Below are 23,558 nucleotides of genomic sequence, written 5' to 3'. Positions count from 1 at the left end.
TCAGTCAATGGCGGACTATAAAGAGTAAACTAGATTTGAAGTAAATTCCTTTGTATACTAACAGTGGAGTAGCCTACACAAAAATTCACATACTACTCAGAATTAGGAACATTTGTTTTCATTATACATCAATAATTTAAAACAATAAGACAGTATGTAAAACGATTTGGAAAAGTATTTAATAGGCTACTCAATCAAAAGAGTAAACAAAACTACAAGCCAAGTATCCTTAGAATTCTTAATTATACTTTTAAGTACACTATCCTATGTTTAAGGTTAAAAGAAGTATACTAATAGCACACTTGAATAAACATATTTTTCATAAAGGAAGTGATGAAGAATTTTTATTTTTAAAATGGGAAATTATCCTTTTAATATAATAAATCCTGTGCATGATTAACTGTAACTCATGAAGCTCATCGCCAATGTCTTTTGTGTGTTGCAGTAATCTGGTCTCAGTTGTTCAGCAGCTGTACCAGCGTGTGATGAGGCTGCTACGCACCACTCTGTGACATCAGATCTGCCTCAAAACCAACTTTATCTGCCGATAAACCAACTTATCATGAGATCAGCATTATTGACATAACACTGGACATTTAAGCGTGAGAACTTTAAAAGACATTTCCCAACATCATTAAAAGGCGCATCTCCTAAAACAATGAGTTTGTGTTTAAATTTATGATCTATAAAGATGCATTAAAAAGAGATTACAATGGACACTTTTCTGTGATCTCTTTGCAGGTTGAGGTGTTCATTGCGAATGATGCTGGTGTGTATTTGTGGGATTAAAGATGGACAATTTTTGCTTGCATTACAACATGCTTTATTTAATTTCAAAAGGATGATCTGTATAACTACATAGAGCAAAAAATGCAAAAACAATACAGAGAGAGTCAAAAAGTTATTCTTTGGTTGAACAAAGAGACATTAATATAATTATTAAGAAGTTATCACTGCATTTAAAGGTGCATGGTTTACATATTAGATATTGAGTGGTGTGAATGGGGAGGTCAGTTTTCAATTAAATGTTATTTACCAGGCCTACAAAGTAGCTTTTCACAATACAAATATATATTTTTTTTACATGCTGTTTGAGGTAAAAAGCTGACTTTGTATCACTATTGAGTGATAAAAAATGTGTAAAGATGAAAATGAAATAAACTTGCTAAATAACGTTCACAATTTCTGATCTCTGAATTTTATTTTATTTATGGTAATCCAATACATTAACTGTTTAAATTAAATATGTTTAAATAAAAAAATAAAAAAAAATACACTGATAAGGCATAACATTGGGACCACTTTCCTAATATTGTCTTGGTCCCCTTTTTGCTGCCAAAATAGTCCTGACCCGCATGGACTCCACTAGACCCCTGAAGGTGTGCTGTGGTATCTGGCAGCAAGATGTTAGCAGCAGATCCTGTAAGTACTGTAAGTTGCGAGGTGGCGCCTCCATGGATCGGACTTGTTTGTTCAGCACATCCCACTGATGCTCGATTGGATTGAGATCTGGGGAATTTGAAGGTCTAGTCAACACCTCAAACTCGTTGTTGTGCTCCTTAAACCATTCCTGAACCATTTTTGCTTTGTGGCAGACGCATTATCCTGCTGAAAGAGGCCACAGCCACCAGAGAATATACCGTTTCCATGAAAGTGTGTGCATGGTCTGCAACAATGCTTAGGTAGGTGATATGTGACAAAGTAAAAGTGAACCATCTGACCAGGCCACCTTCTTGCATGGCTCCGTGGCCCAGTTCTGATGCTCACGCAACAGTGGGTTGATGCTTTCTGCAGTGGACAGGGGTCAGCATGGGCACCCTGAATGGTCTGCGACAATGCAGCCCCATACACAATAAACTGTGATGCACTGTGTATTCTGACATCTTCCTATCAGAACCAGCATTAACTTGAGCAATTTGAGCTACAGTAGCTCGTCTGTTTGATCAGACCACACAGGCCAGCCTTCGCTCCCCACGTGCATCAATGAGCCTAGCCGCCAGTTCACCACTGTTCCTTCCTTGGACCACTTTTGATAGATACTGACCACTGCAAACCGGGAACACGCCACAAGAGCTGCAAATTTGGCCCTTGTCAAACTCGCTCAAATCCTTAAGCTTGCCTATTTTTCCAGCTTCTAACACGTCAACTTTGAGGACAAAATGTTCACTTGCTGCCTAATATAATATCCCACTCACTAACAGGTGCTGTGATGAAGAGATAATCAGTGTTATTCACTTCACCTGTCATAATGTTATACCTGATGGGTGTATATTATAGCCTCCTGAGACACATAATTATTTATTTCTCTTTTTTTTCTCCTTCATGTCATTACATTGTTTTGAGCATAAGAAACAAATGGTAAAAAAAAGAAGGAAAAAATTGTATTAATGTTATGCTATGTCCTCTGTAGTGAACAGGAACAAAATAAAAATACTTTCTTTTTTCATTCACCAATCTTTAACTTTGTTTAAAGATGATTGTCAACCATGTTATGAAAGATATAACTGAATTAATTGATACCATTTATTGTATACAGTGTGTGGGTAAAATGGCCATATACGGGTAGTCTCATTCAATTCAATATACACTGTATCTCATTTGCATATTAAATTGTCCTTGGGTGTATTTAATGGGAGTAATAACTTAGCAACATTTTCATAAGAATATTTCAAAGGAACATTGATATATCATTTATTTCCCTATTCACTTGTGTCTCACAAAATACCTGATACATATGCTTTAAGTCCTGGTGTCTTCTATAGAGGATGTATGAAATCAATGCCTTGTTTTGTAACAGAAAATCCTATTTTGATAAGAAACCCCATAGCATTTACCTGAGATGATTTATGACATCTCAGTCAAATAAATGTGTATAAATCCAACCTCACTGATTTCTCCCCATTGACGGGCAGGGTGACATTGAAATGGGGAGGGGTGGGGGGTGTCTAGTCTCTTCTAAACTTCCGGGCGGGAACTTCCGGTTTCGGTGAGTTGAGTTCCTGCTAGAGACACATGATGGGAAACTGAAAGCCGTAGGTGCGCTTCTGGAGTTTGACTGCGAAAAGTACATTAATCCTACATGTGGTCGAGACTATGGGGTCCACAGTAAAATAACAGAGGTGACTGAAGCACCAAGCCTCAGGTATGTGAGCTCACGAGGCGATATTGCCTAAATGCCGCGAGTACTCAGTTTTGTACTTTATGATGGTGAGAGTAGTTCTACATACCTGACTACAAGCCGTTAGATGTGCGATTCCTAACCAAGTACAGCCATGTTTCATACTACGCCAACGCCATAGACCCATTTTAACTATATTGGTGAGTTTGGTTGCATTGTGTTTCTCTTTTTAATTTGCAAGGATAACCTAAAAAAGTTCAATGTTACTCTGTTTAAACAAAATAGACAAGCCGTTGTTTGCTGTCACTCAACCTCCTTGGCGACGGAAGTAGGTGGAACTTTAGATCCCTCCGACCAATCAGGATCGCAGACCAAATTATTGACAGAGTTTACAACCAATAGAATTTCCGCGAATTTCCTATGGCGCTTGCAATGAATCTTTAATGCGTTTCATCTTATTCCGGTCCACATTTGTCTATGCATCTGGGAAGACTGGCTGTAACACAGACGGGCTGCGCTATGTTGTACAATGTAAGATTAAAACAGCTGGTTTTCTCCTATTTTGGGTTTCTGCTGTTTTTAGTTGGACTCCATCAAGCCGAGGGGGCCGCAACAGAAATGGCAAACCTAAACTGGAAGCCGTTTGTCTATGGGGGAATGGCCTCAATTGTCGCAGAATTCGGTGAGTCTGTGCACCTGCTGTTTTTACATCACCTTCTTCATTTAAGTTTGCATATTATATATATATTCGGAATACATGTTCATATATCAGATGAAAGGGGCAGAATGTATATTCATATTTGAGAGAAAATATAAATGGTGCATATTGAATTTTTTTTTCAGACCGATAACTGGCTATTTTTTTGTTTACGTTTCCAATAGCTGATATAAAGAACCGAGATTCTTTAACACTAATATGTAAATAATCATTAGGTTTTACACATTAAAACATGCATTGTAAATATTGTATTTATTATTATTATTATCATAATTATAATTGTTGTAGTGTTACTTATATCAGTATAACAGTCACGTCATTATTATCACTGTTTATTATTTCTATTAGTTGCTGTACTAAATATACTGTTATTTAAAACTTTCAAAGCATTACCTTTTAGAATCTCATCGCCGTGTTTGCCACGTTTGAGGGGCTGTAAAATGAGCTTTGATTGTTATTGCAAGAACATTGTTCAACAAAACATGGCAGAACATGAAAAACAACATTCCCCACCACAAAGCAAATTCACAGCTAAAATGTCTGAAATAGGGTGGGACATTAGATGGCAGATATGAGAGGCAATGTACATTCACAAACAAAGCAGCCTACACTAAAGTACTAGTGTACATAATATAGTACTTTTAGTTTTGATCTGAAATGTAACCCATCATTACATTTTGCAGGTACGTTTCCCATTGATCTCACAAAAACACGGCTCCAGGTTCAAGGGCAGTCGCACTGTATGGAGATACGATATCGGGGGATGTTCCACGCTTTGTTCAGGATTGGAAGTGAAGAAGGTGTCCGGGCATTGTATTCGGGGTGAGTTTGAATTATTAAAATATTCTTAATGACAAAACATGTTTCATTTGCAGTCGTGTTTCAATTTATCTTCAGTTATAGTGTTTTACTGTATACTTTCTGAGTTGTGCTCCTTTTAAAGGTATATTTGTAACCTGTTCAGTGATTTAAGGGTTTTAAATACAGCTGATAGCTGTAATAAACTCTAAATATAGATGATATTTAATTCACGTGGTCTGCACAAGCCTGTAGAGGAGCTGAGTCAAGTGAAATTGTCCCCCTGCTTTGGCATGCACAGACTGCAGTCGTTCAAGTCTACTTGGTCATTTTATCTGTGTGTCACAGAGCATCTTGTTTTTCAAATCATCATCTCACTTATTAATGTGCTGTTTCTTTTCCTGGCCAGAAGCTTATATGGTTAGTAGGGTACTGTCATTTCCTATCATTTTCTTTTTAAAACACACTTAAGGCTATGCATTAATTATTCCTAGTGATTAAACTTTTTTGCCTGTCTCAATAATTCTGGATTGAGAAAGGGACCAGATTTATATTATCTAGAGACTTGTGGGCTTTTTTGATTTGGGCCAGTAAGCAATCACCCACTTTATTGCTGAACTTAAAGCTGCAGTCTGTTAGCCTGACAAGCCAGACCCACATCAAGATGTTGGGTCTGGAAACTCACCATTGACAGGGCTTATATTCCCTCTGCATGCAATTGGATAGCGCCATGAGCGCCACAACCAACCAGAGCGAAGAAGAAGGTGCAGCCGAGCTAACGTTAGTTGGTAGACGTTCGCCGTATCCGGTAGGCAAAACTCAGAACACATCTTCTTTTCTTAAGAATGACTTCAGTGCCGTTCCTTGTTCTTTATTCAAAGAAAAGCTTAACTCCAAGTCTTCCAGAGTCGCGGCCAAAGCCGATTCAAAAGACCACTGATCGTCAGCTTCTTTGTTTACGAGTAGCACGCTGAACCTCCGCAACTCTGCCGTGACGTGCCGTCATTATGTTAAGCCCGCCCACCGACTCTACACACGCTGTGATTGGCCTGACCAGAGTTTGGTTTTTCCATCTCTGAGGTCTACAGAGAGTTGCTAGACTACACTCGCGGCAAAATCAATTTTCTGCCGCTACGGTGCGTCTAGATTTCTAGGCTAGCAGTCTGTAGTTTTTCCTCTTTGTCGCCATCTCTGTTCGAAATCTGCAATTGCAGTTTTTCGCGGAATTATCAACTTTATGTGATTTGTGCCTCGGAACAGCACAGCGCGGAGGAATCCAATGTTTTGAGGAGACTGTGGGGCTGTCAGTCACCGCGCCGGAATGGATACTGTCATTTCAGAATCACAGATTATACTTTTTGAAAGTATGACCAACATAAGAATTTACATGCACTACATTTACATAAGGATAACATCCACTTTTGTTCTGACCAACTAAGGGGAAAAAAGCACTGCAGTAGGCTAAATCGTGATGATTAAATCTAACGATCGCTTGTCATATCACGTCAAACCATGCAAATTATATTTTGTCTTCAAATTGTTAATGTTATCAGAATAGCAGGACTACATTTAATGTGTATTAGGGCTAACTGTAGTTCAATTTCCATTTCTGTGCAGTCTAATTTCTAACTGTCATATACCACCAAATTAATATGGAGTAGAGGTGAAATTGCTCCCTCTCATAGCTAGCACAAAATAATTGATATTTACCATAATGCATATAGCAAAACGAGAACTCTGTAACCGTATGAATCAAGCGAACAAGTGTGCTTCTATTACATAATTTAACCATTGAAATGTCTTGCCTGTCCAGCAGAAAGAAAGAAAAAACGGTCTCTAGGTCCGTTTTGAACCCCTTTTAAACACGGTGTTCACACCACCTTTCAAAAGCTCTTTTTATCCTCGTTTTCGCATAGGCCTGGTTGCAGTCTTTTTATTTCTGTAGCCACTCCGAGGGTGTGTCTCAATCAGCTCCCTAGTTCAGTAGTCAGGGCACTGATCTGGGAGTCAGCCCATTGACTTATGTCCTGATCAGTGCCCTGACTACTGAACTAGGGAGCTGATTGAGATGTACCCCGAAAGTCCGAAGTCTTTTGCATTTTACAACAGGTGAATCTCCAGTTGTCACTGGTGATTTGTGTTTGAACCCTTCTGCATCTGCCATCAAATTGATAAGTTTAATCAAATCAAGTGCTGTGAGAAAAGGATATAAATCTGCACCTCCAACATCCTCTTAGGCAATATAGCCGACTAGCCAGGACACCTTCTTTATGTGTACAGATGTGACGTAATGACACAAAGACATGCTTGAATTTCTCACGGAAATCCACCAGAACCACTGGAATTAAAAACATTATTACAAGCTTACCGTTGTAAATCGAGCTAAGGTAAGCCGATAGTGTTGAACACTAGCTGGTTATGTACTTGGTCAAATTGATTTTGGATCATTTTTAACCCAAAAAAGTTACGGACTGCAGCTTTAAGTAAAAAAAAAAGTTTAGAATACTTTTTCACTACATTCCAAAGGATAATATCATACTTGTTGTTCTGCTACATTTCACAAAAAAATATTGTTCCTCATTATTTCAAACTATTGAAATCAACACCCTCTCTGAGATGCGATGGCAATGTTTGATTTGTGATCAAGCTGATTCTTTTCACTGAATCATTTCGCAAAGCGCACTGAGCGATTAACATTATGACCACTGACAGGTGAAGTGAATAACACTGATTATCTCTTCTTCACGGCACCTGTTAGTGGGTGGGATATATTAGGCTGCAAGTGAACATTTTGTCCTCAATGTTGACGTGTTAGAAGCAGGAAAAATGGGCAAGCGTAAGGATTTGAGCGAGTTTGACAAGAGCCAAATTGTGATGGCTTAGACTGGGTCAGAGCATCTCCAAAACTGAAGCTCTTGTGGGGTGTTCCCGGTCTGCAGTGGTCAGTATCTATCAAAAGTGGTCCAAGGAAGGAACAGTGGTGAACTGGCGACAGGGTCATGGGTCAGGGTCAGGCCAAGGCTCATTGATGCATGTGGGGAGCGAAGGCTGGCCCGTGTGGTCCGATCAAACAGACGAGCTACTGTAGCTCAAGTTGCTCAAGAAGTTAAGGCTGGTTCTGATAGAAAGGTGTCAGAATTCACAGTGCATCACAGTTTGTGGTGTATGGGGCTGCATAGCAGTAGACCAGTCAGGGTGTTATGCGTTATGGTGTTATCATTATATAACAATGATCAGCAATGCAGAGATTGGCTGGCGGCAAGACAGCAACGTAATGACATCATATTAAAAAAAGACCATCACACGTGACCAAAACAACACAAGTCATAATAGATTAATGAAATGTAGTGGTTGTTACATGATTCCCAATTATTTCCATTATTTCACTATTTCTAGTGTTTCATCGATCAGTACTTTTTACTTTTAATACTTGAGAACATTAAAAATCAAGTTGTTTTGTACTTTTGCTTAAATTTGAAAAGTAGTACTTTATTAAGTCTACTCAAGTACTTGCTTTGTGTACTTCGTCCATCACAATTTGTGCATTTTGCATAGGCGAAGGCAGTCTGTTTCCAGAGCAAATCAGACATTGTACAACCATGTTGTACTTTTGTTGAACCAATTTGCACAAAAGTTTGAATACGTGCTTTGCATGATTTTGTCTTTGTCTTCTAAACATATGAGAAAGCGTTTGACTAGCTTTTGATGATGTGCAAACTTTAATGTTTTCTGACAGTGACGACTTCATTCTGTTCTCTATTTAGATATTAATCCTTGCATTAATAAATGTGCTTGTTAATCATTTCATGGTCTTGTGATGTGTTTAGTCTGTCATTGAAACTTATTTAGGTTTACATTTAACCTCAGAATGGAAATAAAGCAATCACCTTGAAGTTGTGTATTTTTTTTTATTCCTAGAATTTCACCTGCGCTCCTCCGACAAGCTTCCTACGGGACAATCAAGATCGGTACATACAACACACTAAAGAAACTGTTTGTCAGCCATCCTGAAGGTGGGTTTATAGGATGAATCCTTTGATAATACTGTTTATTTTATACAACATCTTTTCTTCTCAGTACAACATATCTGTAGTTTGAAAATAGAACGGAAAAGCTACAAAGCTTTAAACATTGTGTTTGGCACTTCAATGCAGTTAGCTTTAATTACTCAATATTTAACTGCTTTTTTTTTGACTCACTGAACCAGTTTTGTAGGGGAGCATTCCTGAAGTTTGATTTGAGGCCTGAGCATTTCACAAACATTGATATCAAAACATCTATGTGACATGCATTGCTTGATCTGTAACATACTGTATGTATATTTCAATTAATTAATAATAGCCTACTTGCACATCCAGTCACAATAGTTTTGTCCAAAATCTAATGAGCTGCCCAGAGACAGATTGCATTCTAACAACATGGTGTCTTTTCCATCTAATTAAACGCCCTGTTTGATCTAATTGTTATATATATATATATATATATATAAAATATATTAGCAGCAATCAAAATTATTCTACCCCCCCGGAGACTGTAATAATTTACAAATGTAGTTTTTAAAAAAAATTGCATCTATAACAGTTTAGTGGCAAAATTAAATGTGATTACCGGCAAGTCAATATATAATGTAATGCTTTTGAGCTACAGGATTTTTTTTTGTAATACAGCCATGTCAAAATGATTCAACGCTGCTGTGTTTTAGTCACTTGTTTGTGTGGTATGGTACAACATTATGTTAAAACACAGTTAAGCCTTTGGAAACTCTATAACAACTGAATTAGCTTGTGCTGTTACACATACATAAATTTTGCTGATGCATGTGCTAAAGTTGAGTAGCAAATACGGCCAAGTCAAAAGAGTTCTCACAAAAGCTATAGAAAACAAAATGTTTAATACATTAGAAAGTCTATGGCTACAAGAAGATTTCCAAAACACTTAAAGTTCCTAGAGACACAGCTGACAGCCTTATTCATAAGTTTAAGACTTGTTGTACCAGAAAACATTTGAGGGTTTTGAGAGGGAAAAGCACAAATTCATTCAGGGGAATAAAATGTTTGATCAGAGCAACTGAGGGAAAACCCTCAATTTACTGCCAAAGACTTGCAAGATGACCTGATGAAAAACATTTCAATGCAGAGTATAAGAACAACACTAGACACGCATGGCCTTCATGTTGGGAGATCTTGCTGAATGCCACTCTTGACCAAGAAGAACATAAAGATACTGAAGCTTGATGTTCAATGGACTTTCCTGCAGGACAGCCATCCTAAAGTATACATCCAAATCTACTTAAAGGGTTAGTTCACCCAAAAATGAAAATTGTCATTAATGACTTACCCTCATGTCGTTCGACACCCGTAAGACCTCCGTTCATCTTCGGAACACAAATGAAGATATTTTAGTTGAAATCTGATGGCTCTGAAAGGCCTCCATTGGCACAAAGCACGGTTCACTCTCAAGACCCTTAAAAGACCCTAAAGACGTCGTTACAAAGTCCATCTCTCTACAGTGGTTCTAAAATAACTTTATGAATCAGCGAGAATAGTTTTTGTGCGCAAAAAAACCCTAAATAACGACTTGTATAGTGATGACGATTTCAAAACACGGCCTTATGAAGCTTCGAAGCATTATGAATCAGTGAGCCGAGTCAGCAGTTTGGATCGCCAAATTTCAGCAGTTTGGCGGTTTGACACGCGATCCGAATCATGATTCGTCTTGAGAGTGAACCGTGCATTGTGCCAATGGAGGCCTTTCAGAGCCATCAGATTTCAACTAAAATATCTTCATTTGTGTTCCGAAGATGAACGGAGGTCTTACGGGTGTCGAACGACATGACGCCCTAAGGGTAAGTAATTAATGACAGAATTTTCATTTTTGGGTGAACTAACCCTTTAAGCTTGGTTCAGGGATCAGTCGTAGAATGTTCTAGAGTGGCCTGTACGTCTTCAGATTTAAATCTCATTGAAAATATTTGGCGGAATTTGATGAAAGCAGTGGTAACGAGACGATCAAAAATGATCAGTGATCTGGAAGCTTTTTCAAGTGAGGAATGGGCCGAGATTGCAGTAGAGAGGTGACAAAGCTTTAAGCATTTACAGGTAGCGTTTATTGGAGGTTATAAAGAATACAAGAATCTGCTCACAATTTTACTTTTGGGGTTGAATAATTTGGAACATAAATGTTTACAGCCAATTTGATATTTTTCATTTCTCATAAATTTTATGTTCTCAGAATTACTCAAATGTGTATTATTAAACGTTTTATTCTAGTTTACTGATGCCTTCTTCTTGGCAGATTTATATATCTTGTATATCTATCTATATATATATATTTATATATCTCTACAGACAGACTTTTTATAAGACTTGTATTTTTAAGAATACAACTCTAACTGTTAATTAATGTTGGTTTGTTTTAAATCTGACATGATGAAAGCTGCAGTTTAGTAAGGGAGTAAGAAAAATTTAGTTTTCATTAACAGCTCTAGAGTGAGTTTCGTGAAGCTAACTAAAGACTCAAGTTCTGTCATGACCAACACGTTCAACAAGACTTGCGACCACCGAGGCGAACTCAAACACTGAGTCAACAACACACATACAGACAGTGCGCAAGCCCCAAAGCGAGATCACTTTCGCTTCCGTCCTCACGAAAGTTTGTAAAATGTATGTTTAAAGGCTTGCCAGTTTGAAAATATAAGTGATTATAGAGGTGTCAAGAACAACATGGAAAACATCTCACTTCAGTGCTCGCGAGCTGCCGAGCCGCGATATCAGAGACCGCGATATGAGTCACGTTGTGTCTGTGAACCAGATCACTTTCACTTGCATCTTCACTAAACTGTCAATTGTATGTGTTTTAAGGCTTGCCAGTTTGAACCTTTCAAGCGATTTTAGACCATTAGATGTGTATCATTAATTCAACTAATGCGCTGATATATTGTGGCACGAACAGAAACTCATTGTCAATGCTTTCATGTGATTTATCACTAAAATAGCTTAGAAACTCAAGTTATAGCATTAGGGCTGTACGATTAATCGAAAAATAACCGAAACCGACATTCAGAACCTCTAATCGACGTATTTTTCCCATGTCGGTTATTTCGGTTTTCACGTGACTCCGCCCCGTCAGTCACATCAAGTGCAGTTTGCAGGCAGTTATCTATGTATATAGATGCCCAGAATCACTATAGTAACTGCATGTTTTACACAGTAAGTTAATTGCTGTTCTTATAGCCTTTCACTTTCGTGCTCATAAATTTTGTCAAGTACATGCGTTTAAAGGCTTGCCAGTTTCAACATTTAAAGCGATTGTGCACTATTCAAAAACAACAATATGGACAATGTATCCGTTCAGGGCTCAGCTTTTTTCTGTGACACAGAGAGCCGAGCCGTGTCGCGTCTCTGATAACACGCGCGCCCTGAAGGCAGACCTCTTTCACCTGTCCTCACGAAGCTTGTCATTTGTTTAAGCCCTGCCAGTTTTCGACCATCAGATGTGTATTATGTTGAACTAATGCCTGATATATTGTCACAAACGAGCACTCAGACAGAAGCTCGCACATCACGTGAAGATCGCGCGCAGAAACGCAGTGTCAACGCTGTCCTGTGACTAAAGTAAAGTCACTAAAGTAGCTTAGAAACTCAACCGTTATAGGCATACATTTTAATACCTTTGAAGTAAGTACAAACCACAGCTTCATAATGAATAGAGACGGTATGAGTAATTCACACACAATCACTCTCTCATTAATGCATTCAAATAAATAAAAATTCATTTATCTGCATCTGATGTACAACAAACAGAAATCTGCCCCATAGACAATAACTGCTGAAAGTGAACCGTTTCCTTCAAGTACTTTAAAATCACAAAGAAATGCACTTTTTCATTGGAAAAAAAATTCCACCTTTAATAGTAGAAAATATTTACAGTACAAACCTTTATCAGCGAAAAAAAAACAAAACAAGCAAAATAATCATTCATTAATCGTAATCGAGGTAAAATGTTCAATTAATCGAGGTTTTTATTTTTGGTCAAATCGTTACAGCCCTATATAGCATAGATTTTCTACTTTTGAAGTAACTACAACCCACAGCTTCACAATTAATAGACGGTATGACTAATTTACTGTGCTAATTTATATGTGTCTGATTTAGAACAAGCAGAAATCTGTAAGAAATGTTACTACCCTTAGACAAAATAACTGCTGAAAGTTAGCCACCATCAAAATTAGTTTCCTTCAATTATTTTAATAGTTGAGCATATTTACAGTACAAATCTGCATTAATTGTAATCGAGGTAAAATGTTATATTAATCAAGATTTTGATTTTAGGTCATATCGTCCAGCCCTAATTCGGTCCCTCCACTGAAAGCTCATTGCACCAAAATGTCTCATTGCAAACGCTTCATAAAGAGACTTGTGTAACATTATTTTCTTGTTTGGTGGTTTTAAGTTGTTTTTATTTTACACAATGGGAAATAGATAACAGGGCGTCAAGGAATACTTCTTTTTTTTAATGTAGCGTTTAGCTAAATTTTCCACAATTATGCCACAAACCCAGCTCTACAAAACAAGGTGCAACCACCATCACTAATGTGCGGTAAAAACAAAAGGTGCTGAAGCGGCAGGCTTGTGCGTCTCTAGCATTACCTTATCTGGTGCTGGCGCCAGCGGGTTTCCATCTGACATGGTACAGAATCTTCTCTGCAAACAACATCTGTATTACTTGAATCCCTGCGACAAACACTCAAAGAATGGTCACAGCTAGGCCTTTTTATTGTTTTGAACAGGCTGTATTTAGACTTTTCTGGCCAATTTCTATTGCTTTCACTGCATGGTTTTCCAAGGATGTTGCCACTTTTTTTCAAATGCTTATTTTGATACAGGCTTTGCCTGCTGGTGTCGGGGTACCAAAGCCTGTTCTCCTGCCAAAATGAACGGCTGTTCTGACTGTTGGTCACATTGATCAAGGAATTACTGTAACTATCGATCTAAATTTGATCCACACTTAAATGTTGTTCTTTCTCCTCCTGTCATCATACTGAACTCTAATCTCATTCATTTTTCTCTCTTGGGGTCTTATCATTGGTGCCTTGCTCTATAAAGATGAGGTGCCACATCTTAAAATAGTGAAACAAGGCTTTACTCAGAATATTTAGAAAAATAAGATCTGAATGTGCCTTAAATTAGTTAATTTGTGGTTTATGATTGTGCATGTCTTTCTTATTCCTGCCTTATTGAGTTTGCTATATTAGTGATTTGATCGTTAAACTGCCTAATGTTTTGTAGCTTTTGTCACTTTTTTTCTTTCTCTGAAACTTTATTGAAATGTGTTAAAGAACATTGTGAATCTAATGGATGCTCTGGTCTGTTTTTCAGATGAAACTATGGTGATTAATGTGTTTTGTGGGGTTGTGTCTGGCGTTTTGTCCTCCTCTTTGGCAAATCCAACTGATGTGCTAAAGGTATGTAAAATCTACTCAGAAAAGCCACAGCAAATAGTAATGTTTTTAGGGCATATATTATTTAAGTAGTTATTACAGTTTTTTTTCAGTTGAGTAATTATCTGGAGCTTATATGGAAAACTTTATTATTGAAAATAAATACAGATTACAAAATATTAATAAATAAAATTGAACTTGTTTTATCCAAAAAATATTACTACAATTTAAAATTATGGCAAAGCTGAATTCTCAGCATTATTACTTCAGTCTTCAGCGTCACATGATCATTCAGAAATCATTCTAATATGCTGATTTGATGCTCAAGAAACATTTCTTAACGTTAGCAATGTTAAAAACGTAGCAATGTATAAAATATGAATAAAAGTATTATTTATTTTTACAAAAAATCTTGACCCCTAACCTTTTAACTGTTTTTGATCTCACACACACACACACACGCGCGCGCATATATATATATATATATATATATATATATATATATATATATATATATATATATATAATATAATATAATTAATATATATATATATAATTAATATATATATATAAAACTTTTGCCATTATATATATTTACTTTCATAGTTATTCTCATCTCTTCTAAAGTTTATTAATTTAGTTATCATGATAATAAATAAGAGATTATGATTCTCTCACATTTCTGAATAGATAATTACCGGTAAACCAATATATAGTCCACTACTTGTATATAAAACTGTCCATACATTCAGACATAAATCTCATGATTTGCATTTGTCGTCATACTTTGCGCAAACACACAAACTCAAGAAGTGTGCAAATTTGTTGTCGGCTATGAATTGCATGCAAACACATTTTGTGTACTTAAGTTAATAACCAAACTGCTTGCGGCTGTGTTCGCGTACTTGTGTAAAGTATGCTTCCCATCTTATCTCTATCCTAACTTTTAGTTTTTACAACACAGACCACTGAGCTTTTTATCTTTTTTTTTCCCTCTGCTTTATCAGATTCGCATGCAAGCTCAAGGCAGCCTGTTACAGGGAAGCATGATGTCTAATTTCATCAACATTTACCAGACAGAGGGCACGCGAGGCCTGTGGAGGGTGAGTGCTTTCATTATGCCTTGTCTTAGACATCAGTGGTGAGATTTGAAAGCGTGTGAGCATATATACCGCCTTTGCTTTGATACAGTGATGTCTTTATTGTTTTCAGGGTGTCATTCCTACTGCACAGAGGGCAGCCATCGTGGTGGGTGTGGAGCTGCCAGTCTATGACATCACCAAGAAGCATTTGATTCTTTCAGGCATCATGGGAGACACAGTGTTAACTCATTTCATGTGAGCATTTCTAGCAGTACTTACAATTTGAATTGTAAAAACGTTGACGTCATGAGTCATCTATTGTTTCTTCTGTTTATTTAGTTCCAGTTTCACGTGTGGTCTGGCAGGAGCACTGGCCTCCAACCCTGTGGACGTGGTGAGGACCCGTATGATGAATCAGCGTGTGCTTGCCGGTAACCATATGTACAAGGGCACCCTGGATGGACTCATGCAGACCTGGAGAAATGAAGGATTTTTTGCTCTCTATAAAGGCTTCTGGCCCAACTGGCTGCGTCTGGGGCCCTGGAACATCATTGTATCCTTTATCAATAAAATACTTTGTTTTTGGACCTTAGGGGGTTTTCACACTGGACACGTTTGCTGATCATACTTACTTGATCATAGGGCTGCACGATTAATCGAAAGCAAACCACAATCACGAATTGGCTTATGTATGATTATGAAAGTATAAAGGCTGCGATTTTAATTTAATTTAATTTTAATTATTTTTTATTTAAATAAATATATTCCCAGCGTGTTAGTGAAAAGCGACTCTGTGATCAGTAGTAAACGCAGTAGTATAGTTATTTTTATTCAGCTACAGCATTAACTTTATATTATAGCATTATATTACTTCTCTCTGAGGCATATGTGGAGTTTCTGCACGAGGTCGCCCTCTCGCTTCCACTATGAATGAAACATGAGTGTGTTTAGCGCCCAGCAGTGCTCACTCCATCCTATTTTGGGTAAAAAAATAGGAAAAATAATACTTCTCTCAAAATAAATGTATGTTTTTCTCCAGTGTACAGGAGTTTTTTCCCACAGTGGATGCATAAGAGACTTATATTTAATTTTATAAGAGGCTTATATTTCATTTTAAAGATGTAGACTTGTTCTTGATTTTGCATACCTCCTGAAAAAAATGAAGAAATTGATATCACAGATAAAAAAAGCACAGATTTTTATAATATAATATTTTATAAATCCTTAGACTTTCTAGTGATTTTAGTCATAGGCTGCCTGCATGTTAACAGGTAACCCAGCAGTTTTCTGTAAAATATAAATATTATAGTTATATTTATTCTTAATTTATTCTTATTTTTAATAATGAAAATGTTATTGTAATAGTAATATTTCTTATTTTGTATTTTTTTTATTTAGCAATAATAATCAAATCATAATAAAAAAAATCATAATAATAATTATTAGTCATATTAATATATGAGCACGTTATATATGTATACACAGACTTTTCATTTGTAAAAATAATAAATAAATCTAAAAATTTTTACATATTTTCCCCAATTCGTGCATCCCTACTTGATTCTGTCGAACCCTGGCGCATTTAGTTTCATCTTACGTATTCACAAACTTTCATGACGCATTACAAAGAACCGAATGCAGGTCAATAGTTGTTTGTTTTTATTAATTCTGTGCTATTATTTGCAGCAGAGTGAACAACGCTTGGGTGTACTGTATGTGTGTCCCGTGAAGGTGGCTTTCTGCTAATTTGGCACCACGGTGCGCTTCCTGATCCGCAGCTTTCACATTCCAATTTTTCATGCGATCACATTGTTTCGAATTAAACTGCCAGTGTGAAAGCACCCTTAGAAATGTCCTTGGTTTTGTAATGTTTATGTAGTCCAACCACTAGAGGTCAGTACATTGCAACATGAGATGGATGGATATACATCTCACACAAAAAGTGGCCCCAAAAAGTACTTGGAAAAATGTGTATTGGAAAAATCTAATCTATTTCTATTATTAATATATTTTCATGAACATATCACAAACGTTGCAATATTATTAAGTGATTTAATGATTATGTAGCTCAAGCACATTTTTCAAGCGAAACATTTAAAATAAACTTTGTTAAAGGGGACCTATTATACAAAATTCACTGCATGTTTGAACACTGACGTGTGTCCACAGTGTGTAAACAACGAGCCTATAATGGTAAAATTCCCCACTTCTTTTTTTGTTATATAATACCCATAAATCATAAACAGTCTCTCCAAACAAGTAGTTCCAGATTTATTTTACTCGGCAGAATTTTTACATAATGCAAGAACAATGCAAATGATGAAATTCTACAAAAAATATAACCGTATTAATATTAAATATCAACTTTATATATACTTTTTATATAAAATATACAGGTGCTGGTCATATAATTAGAATATCATCAAAAAGTTGATTTATTTCACTAATTCCATTCAAAAAATGAAACTTGTATATTATATTCATTCATTACACACACTGATACATTTCAAAAGTTTATTTCTTTTCATTTTGATGATTATAACTGACAACTAAGGAAAATCCCAAATTCAGTATCTCAGAAAATTAGAAAAATTTGCGGTTTTATTACTTAATTATTACGGACTTATTACATCCACAAAATGAGACCAAACGGTTAAAATAATTGCAAAAGTGTCTCAGAAGAGTGAAGTTAGTTCTTGAATCATTTGTTTGTAGATGCCACCTGCTTCACGCTGTATTAGAAACACCCTCAGAGCAACTTGTTTTTTTGTAATTTGATGCAAAACTAATAAAATACAAAGTATTAGTGTTTGTAAATGTACATATATTTATAAAAAAAAATTTATACAAAAAACGTTGCAGGATTTACAATATTGATGACCGTTAAAACGCGGTCTATCAAATTCCAACATTTTGAAGTATGACATAGGATAGGTTTGTAGATTTTTAACCATCACACAATTTCATGCGGTCAAGCAGTCCGTAATGATACTAGCACCGCATCTACACCGGAACGCGACCATTGACGCGGCGTGCCGAAACAGCTAGAAGTTGTCTACACTGGACATGACAAAGCGACGTTGCAAAGCATTTGTCCTTCATGTCAGTACGTCATAAATAGAACGAGGCATCAGTTTCCTGTTGGGGATGTCGTGTCGCACCGCGCCGCATTAGGGCTGGCCAAAAAAAATCCTATCTCGGTATTTTTTGGTTAAATGGCGATACAATATTTATCTCTGTATTTAAGTTTTTCTATTTGGATAAAAAATAAGTATTTATTAAAAAAAAATTATTTCACATCCACATTCTATATCCAATGTTGTCCTACAAACAATGTTGATATTGAAGGCTATGAAAACCAATATAGCGAATGTAATAAATGTAGGCTATGCAATATATTATGTGCAAAAAGGGGGTTAAAATGACATTACATTCTATTGTATTCTATCAATATAGTTCACTAAACAAAAAATGAAAATAAAAACAAAAGCAGACTACTTATACTCTTATTCTTTTGAGCTCTGTTTAAGCGGAGATTCAGCAAATTGGACATATTTGCATGAATTTCTAACATTTACAGATTGCGAATATTCCTCTGAAACATAAGTTATGCACTGAGGAAAGCATTGCATCTCAAACACATTTAACAGCGCGAGTCTCAGTCAGCACATGCATCTGTCAGAGCGTCTGCTGATTTAAACTGTGGTAACCAGTGTTAATTTTGACAGCAAATTTTGATTTGGTTTTAGTCATAGTCTTTTGACTAAAATGCCATTTAGTTTTAGTCATATTTTAGTCACCTGAATTGTTTTTAGTTTTAGTCTAGTTTTAGTCGACTAAATCTACAGTAGATTTTATCTCCTAAAATCTAATGAGTTTAGTTAAATTGTAATACATTAAGCATTACATTACCGACTGTCATTATTATTCATCAGCATTAGTTCATAAACAATTGCCTGGCATAAATGTGCGCTATTCATTGATTGTGAGCCGCTCTGGAGCGCTGTATTCGGGATGCGTGAGCCTGTAGATCAGCACGTTTAAATCAAATGTGCGCATCTGTTACACAGGATATCAGTTCTGACTGGATCTCTTCCCTAATTGTCCCTCCCTAACATTTTCATCTCGTTTTTATTTGTTGACGAAAATGACTACGTTTTCGTCATAGTTTGTCATCCAACAGACCAACACTAGTTTTTATTTAGTTATCGTCTCGTTTTCGTCAGTGAAAAAAGGTTGTTGACAAAAATTATGACATTATACATCAAAGAAATTTACACTGGTGTTAATATCTTACCAGATATTATGAAGCCCTTAATATAAAGTATGCGTCATGTTTAGGACAAATTGGATTATGCACTGCGTCCTCCGCTATTTTTCAAATGCACTCGTAAAAAACTACTGTACATCGATATAAACGGTATTGCCTCAAAAAATAAAAAATATATCGATATATCGTACAAATGCGATAGACCGCCCAGCCCTACGCCGCATTCAGTGTAGACAACATCACTGACTATGATGGGTTATATTGTCTTTTGTCGCATTGCATCGCGCTGCTCGCATCCGGTGTAGACACGGTGTAACTCAACTTTTTATATAGAGAACACTGAAAATGAAAACTTGCAATGCATTTCAGTAAGTGAGTCTGACAGTGATACATTAACCACTCTTATCTATTCAGTAAGGATTTTGTCAGACTGATTCAAATGGTTAACTTTTTTTAATCGGGCCTTTTTGAACTATTGATTAAAAGAACCGGCTAATAAGAGTCATTCTTTTAAGAATCAGACTCTGCTGGTCATGCGCTATGATTTTGATTTACAAAAAAGATCCGGTTCATACAAGTCATTTGATTCAGACTACACTGGCTGTATTGTATGTTTGATTTTGTGTGCAAACTTACACATTCAATACACTGATAAAAAGTAGCGCACATGACACTGAACTTCACTCCAGGCAAAACCGAATATTGTGACATGAGCATAAGGGGTGTGACTGTGCTGACATCTATCTATTCTTGTATATTCCCATGATCCTTGACTTCAAATTTCAGTTCTTCATGACCTTTGAGCAGCTGAAGAAGCTTCCGTTGTAGCCGAGTCTGAGATTACGCTGAACTGTTTGTGTGTGTGAATGGAGCTTCTGTCCTTCAGCATTCACCATCCTTCTCCATCACACACACCTATAAGTATGTTTATTTAAGAACTTGTTTTATTCTGTTCTTATTTGTATTGTACATACTTGATATATTTAAACACTTGTTTTTGCACCTGCTTTATTTTTCACTCCTGGCAGCTTTCTGTCTGTTAGCGCTGTGTTCACGGACTCAGTGGTGATATCAAAAAAGATGCTTAGTCTGCTAGAATATTTGAGGTAAAGTGCTATAGCTGGAAACCATCAGGCATAGTTTCTCCTCACTGGCTTGAGAGCTTGGCACCTTAGAACTCCTAAAGACACGTCCGACGGGTGAGGATGTAGAGCAATAGTTAGTGTATTACTGAATATAAGCAGAGGTTATTTCATATTAGATCCCCCAAGAATATTTGAGGTCAACACACTCCAAAAGATACGTTAACCTAGACGTAAGTTAAACTTGTAGATGCTGCTTCAATTACACACCTTTTTGCACATCTGTAGACTGCAGATATGATATGTCCATGTTACAAACTTATACAGGTCAAATTAATACCAAAGGAACTAGAAAGGGGGTGATCCTAGATCTTTGAACTCAATGGGCCTTGTTCATAAAACATGAGCAAATTTTAGTGTAGTCTGTTCTTTCTCAAGTCACATTTAAATCAACACTGCTTGTCTCATAAGGCTCAGTGTGCGCAAAAAGCTTCTTTTGGACAATATTACGTCTAAGACTTATGAAACGCTCCATGAAAATGGGTGAGGAGTTTATGCTTGAACATGCACAGAACTGAAATCACTTGTGCACAAGATATGCTACTGTTTTTATTCTTCTCTCTTTTTTGCAACATGGATGTGTGTATGCATTTTTTGTGTGTGTGTTCTGAGAAGCACATGCAAAATGTTAAATATTTTGGCAACCGTCAAAAGTATGTAAATACTGCTACTGTATGATAGAATAAAATATTAGCATATCAGTTTTTTTTTTTCTTCTCCCATTTTAAATCAGATTTTGTGGGAAAAGGGGACAGTAGCATTTTGGGTGCTTGCCTCCTTTGCCAAAGTGTACATGTTTTGAACCAGAATTGCACTGTTGTTGCTGAGTTTTTAAAAGCGAAATTGTTATTGGGAAAGTACTGTTACATATTTATCATTGTATGTATTTCAAGCCTTACCACTTCCTGCTTTTGTATTTATGCCTTTGCCTGATTGTTTTATGCCTCTTGATGTGCTATCCAAACATGAAGGGTTGAACTTCGGCTATGATTTACTGTGCTCTGTTGTTCATAACCTTCATAACAAGTCAAACTATACTGTAAACTAATCAAACATTCTTGCTTAAGTTATATGGGCAAACTAATCTTCATACAACGTTAAGGGGAAAAGTTTAAACGGCTTAATGTATGTAATGCCTGAGTCCAGGGGTGTTCCTCTTTGATATACTTGCTTCCAATGCTTTCCCAGACTTTGGCTTTTGCTAGATTGGTGACTACAGCATGGTGGTGCATGATATAGTCCCGTCTGGATAACTTTTGAAAACGCTTATTTCCTTGTGTAGCAAAGACCAAGAACCACATTAACCAATGTGCCAGTGTTTTTATTTCAATTTACTGTTAGTCACCCACAGATCATGGTGTTTTTCTTTTGTGTTGTTTTTTTTTTTATTTAGCAGATATGTGCTCTTTTATTATATGAAATATTATTTTGTGTAGATGTACTTTAAATTTGTTGGGTGTTCATTTGGATGTATAATGGAAGTCATGATGAATGTTCTGACTACACGGTCACACAATGATGAAAATTACACAATTTTCCGCCCCAATTTACTAAAACAAATTAATTTAATAATTGAGCTAATGAAGTGCAGCATAAGTGAAGTGTGTGTGTGTGTGTGTATACGTGTGTGTTTGGAAAGTGGGTATAAAAGCAAATAATAATTAAATAATTCCCAACACTGCTTTGTGCTTTTTTTCTTCTTCTTTGAAAATACAAATGCAGCCAAAACTCATTGCTGGGTATTATATTTGCTTGCAATAGCCAATTTCTTTGTGATTCACTCTTTGGTTAAATGTCTTTGGTGAACACCAACATTATTTATGATCTGTTGCTTGAATACACAATGAATTGTATTAAAAATGCCAGATTTATTTATTTTGCTTTGTCTGATGTAACTGCACCCTGATAATAAACGCCGTGTTCACGGAAAGTTTGTTGTTATAGGTCACATTTAGCCTAATGGAGGCATAGGAGCAAACAAAATTGTGAATTAATGAACCGAAATATCATACAGTTCTATGTTGTGTTTGAACGTTACATTATTTATATATTCACTCACCTAAAGGATTATTAGGAACACCTGTTCAATTTCTCATTAATGCAATTATCTAATCAACCAATCACATGGCAGTTGCTTCAATGCATTTAGGGGTGTGGACCGGTCCTGGTCAAGACAATCTCCTGAACTCCAAACTGAGGGTGCGTTCCGTTCGACCGTAAGTGGACTGCGAAGTGGACTTCAGAGGGTATTCCGCCATCTTAAGTGAGATTCCAATCCAAAGGGAGCGAACATGTTCAGTCCGAAGGGTACTGCGAACGGCGTAGGGAAGAAGGGAACATCGATACATCACTTCACAGGAAGTAGAGAGTGAAAATCACCCAAATGTCTTTGCGCGTCGCATGCATCACCTGTCTGAACGAATTAATGATGGAGCAGAGCCGTTGGTTGGAATAGTTTTTAAACAGCTCTGCGATTAAGGAGTTTATATATGCATTTGAATATTCATAGTTATTATACAAACTAGAGTATTTATGAATGGTTATGGCAATAACTGTTACATTTGTATATTATATTTTATGAATATAACCAGAATTGCACTGTTGTTGCGGAGTTTTTAAAAGAACCGTTTAAATGCCACGGCCTACCTGAGCATTGTTTCTGACCATGTCCATCCCTTTATGACCACCATGTACCCATCCTCTGATGGCTACTTCCAGCAGGATAATGCACCATGTCACAAAGCTCGAATCATTTCAAATTGGTTTCTTGAACATGGCAATGAGTTCACTGTACTAAAATGGCCCCCACAGTCACCAGATCTCAACCCAATAGAGCATCTTTGGGATGTGGTGGAACGGGAGCTTCGTGCCCTGGATGTGCATCCCACAAATTTCCATCAACTGCAAGATGCTATCCTATCAATATGGGCCAACATTTCTAAAGAATGCTTTCAGCACCTTGTTGAATCAATGCCACGTAGAATTAAGGCA

The 23,558-nt window shown here is 36.6% G+C and overlaps 1 protein-coding gene across 1 annotated transcript; it reads left to right on the top strand.

Annotated features, from left to right (window-relative positions):
- The first annotated feature begins 2,979 nt into the window (after positions 1 to 2,979).
- Positions 2,980 to 22,494, top strand: slc25a14 (solute carrier family 25 member 14). The gene is made up of 9 exons (XM_079835212.1): positions 2,980 to 3,142; positions 3,702 to 3,800; positions 4,520 to 4,658; positions 8,553 to 8,647; positions 14,012 to 14,097; positions 15,081 to 15,176; positions 15,286 to 15,410; positions 15,495 to 15,708; positions 20,212 to 22,494. Exons 2-9 carry the CDS (start codon positions 3,737 to 3,739, stop codon positions 20,251 to 20,253), a joined length of 861 nt encoding a protein of 286 aa, XP_079691338.1. The 5' UTR covers positions 2,980 to 3,142; positions 3,702 to 3,736; the 3' UTR covers positions 20,254 to 22,494.
- The last annotated feature ends 1,064 nt before the right edge of the window (positions 22,495 to 23,558 follow it).

This window comes from Gobio gobio, assembly GCF_949357685.1.
Source record: "Gobio gobio genome assembly, chromosome: 14".
Lineage (NCBI taxonomy): Eukaryota > Metazoa > Chordata > Actinopteri > Cypriniformes > Gobionidae > Gobio > Gobio gobio.
The sequence above is the reverse complement of the archived record's forward strand: the minus strand, read 5'-3'. Positions and strand labels throughout refer to the sequence as shown.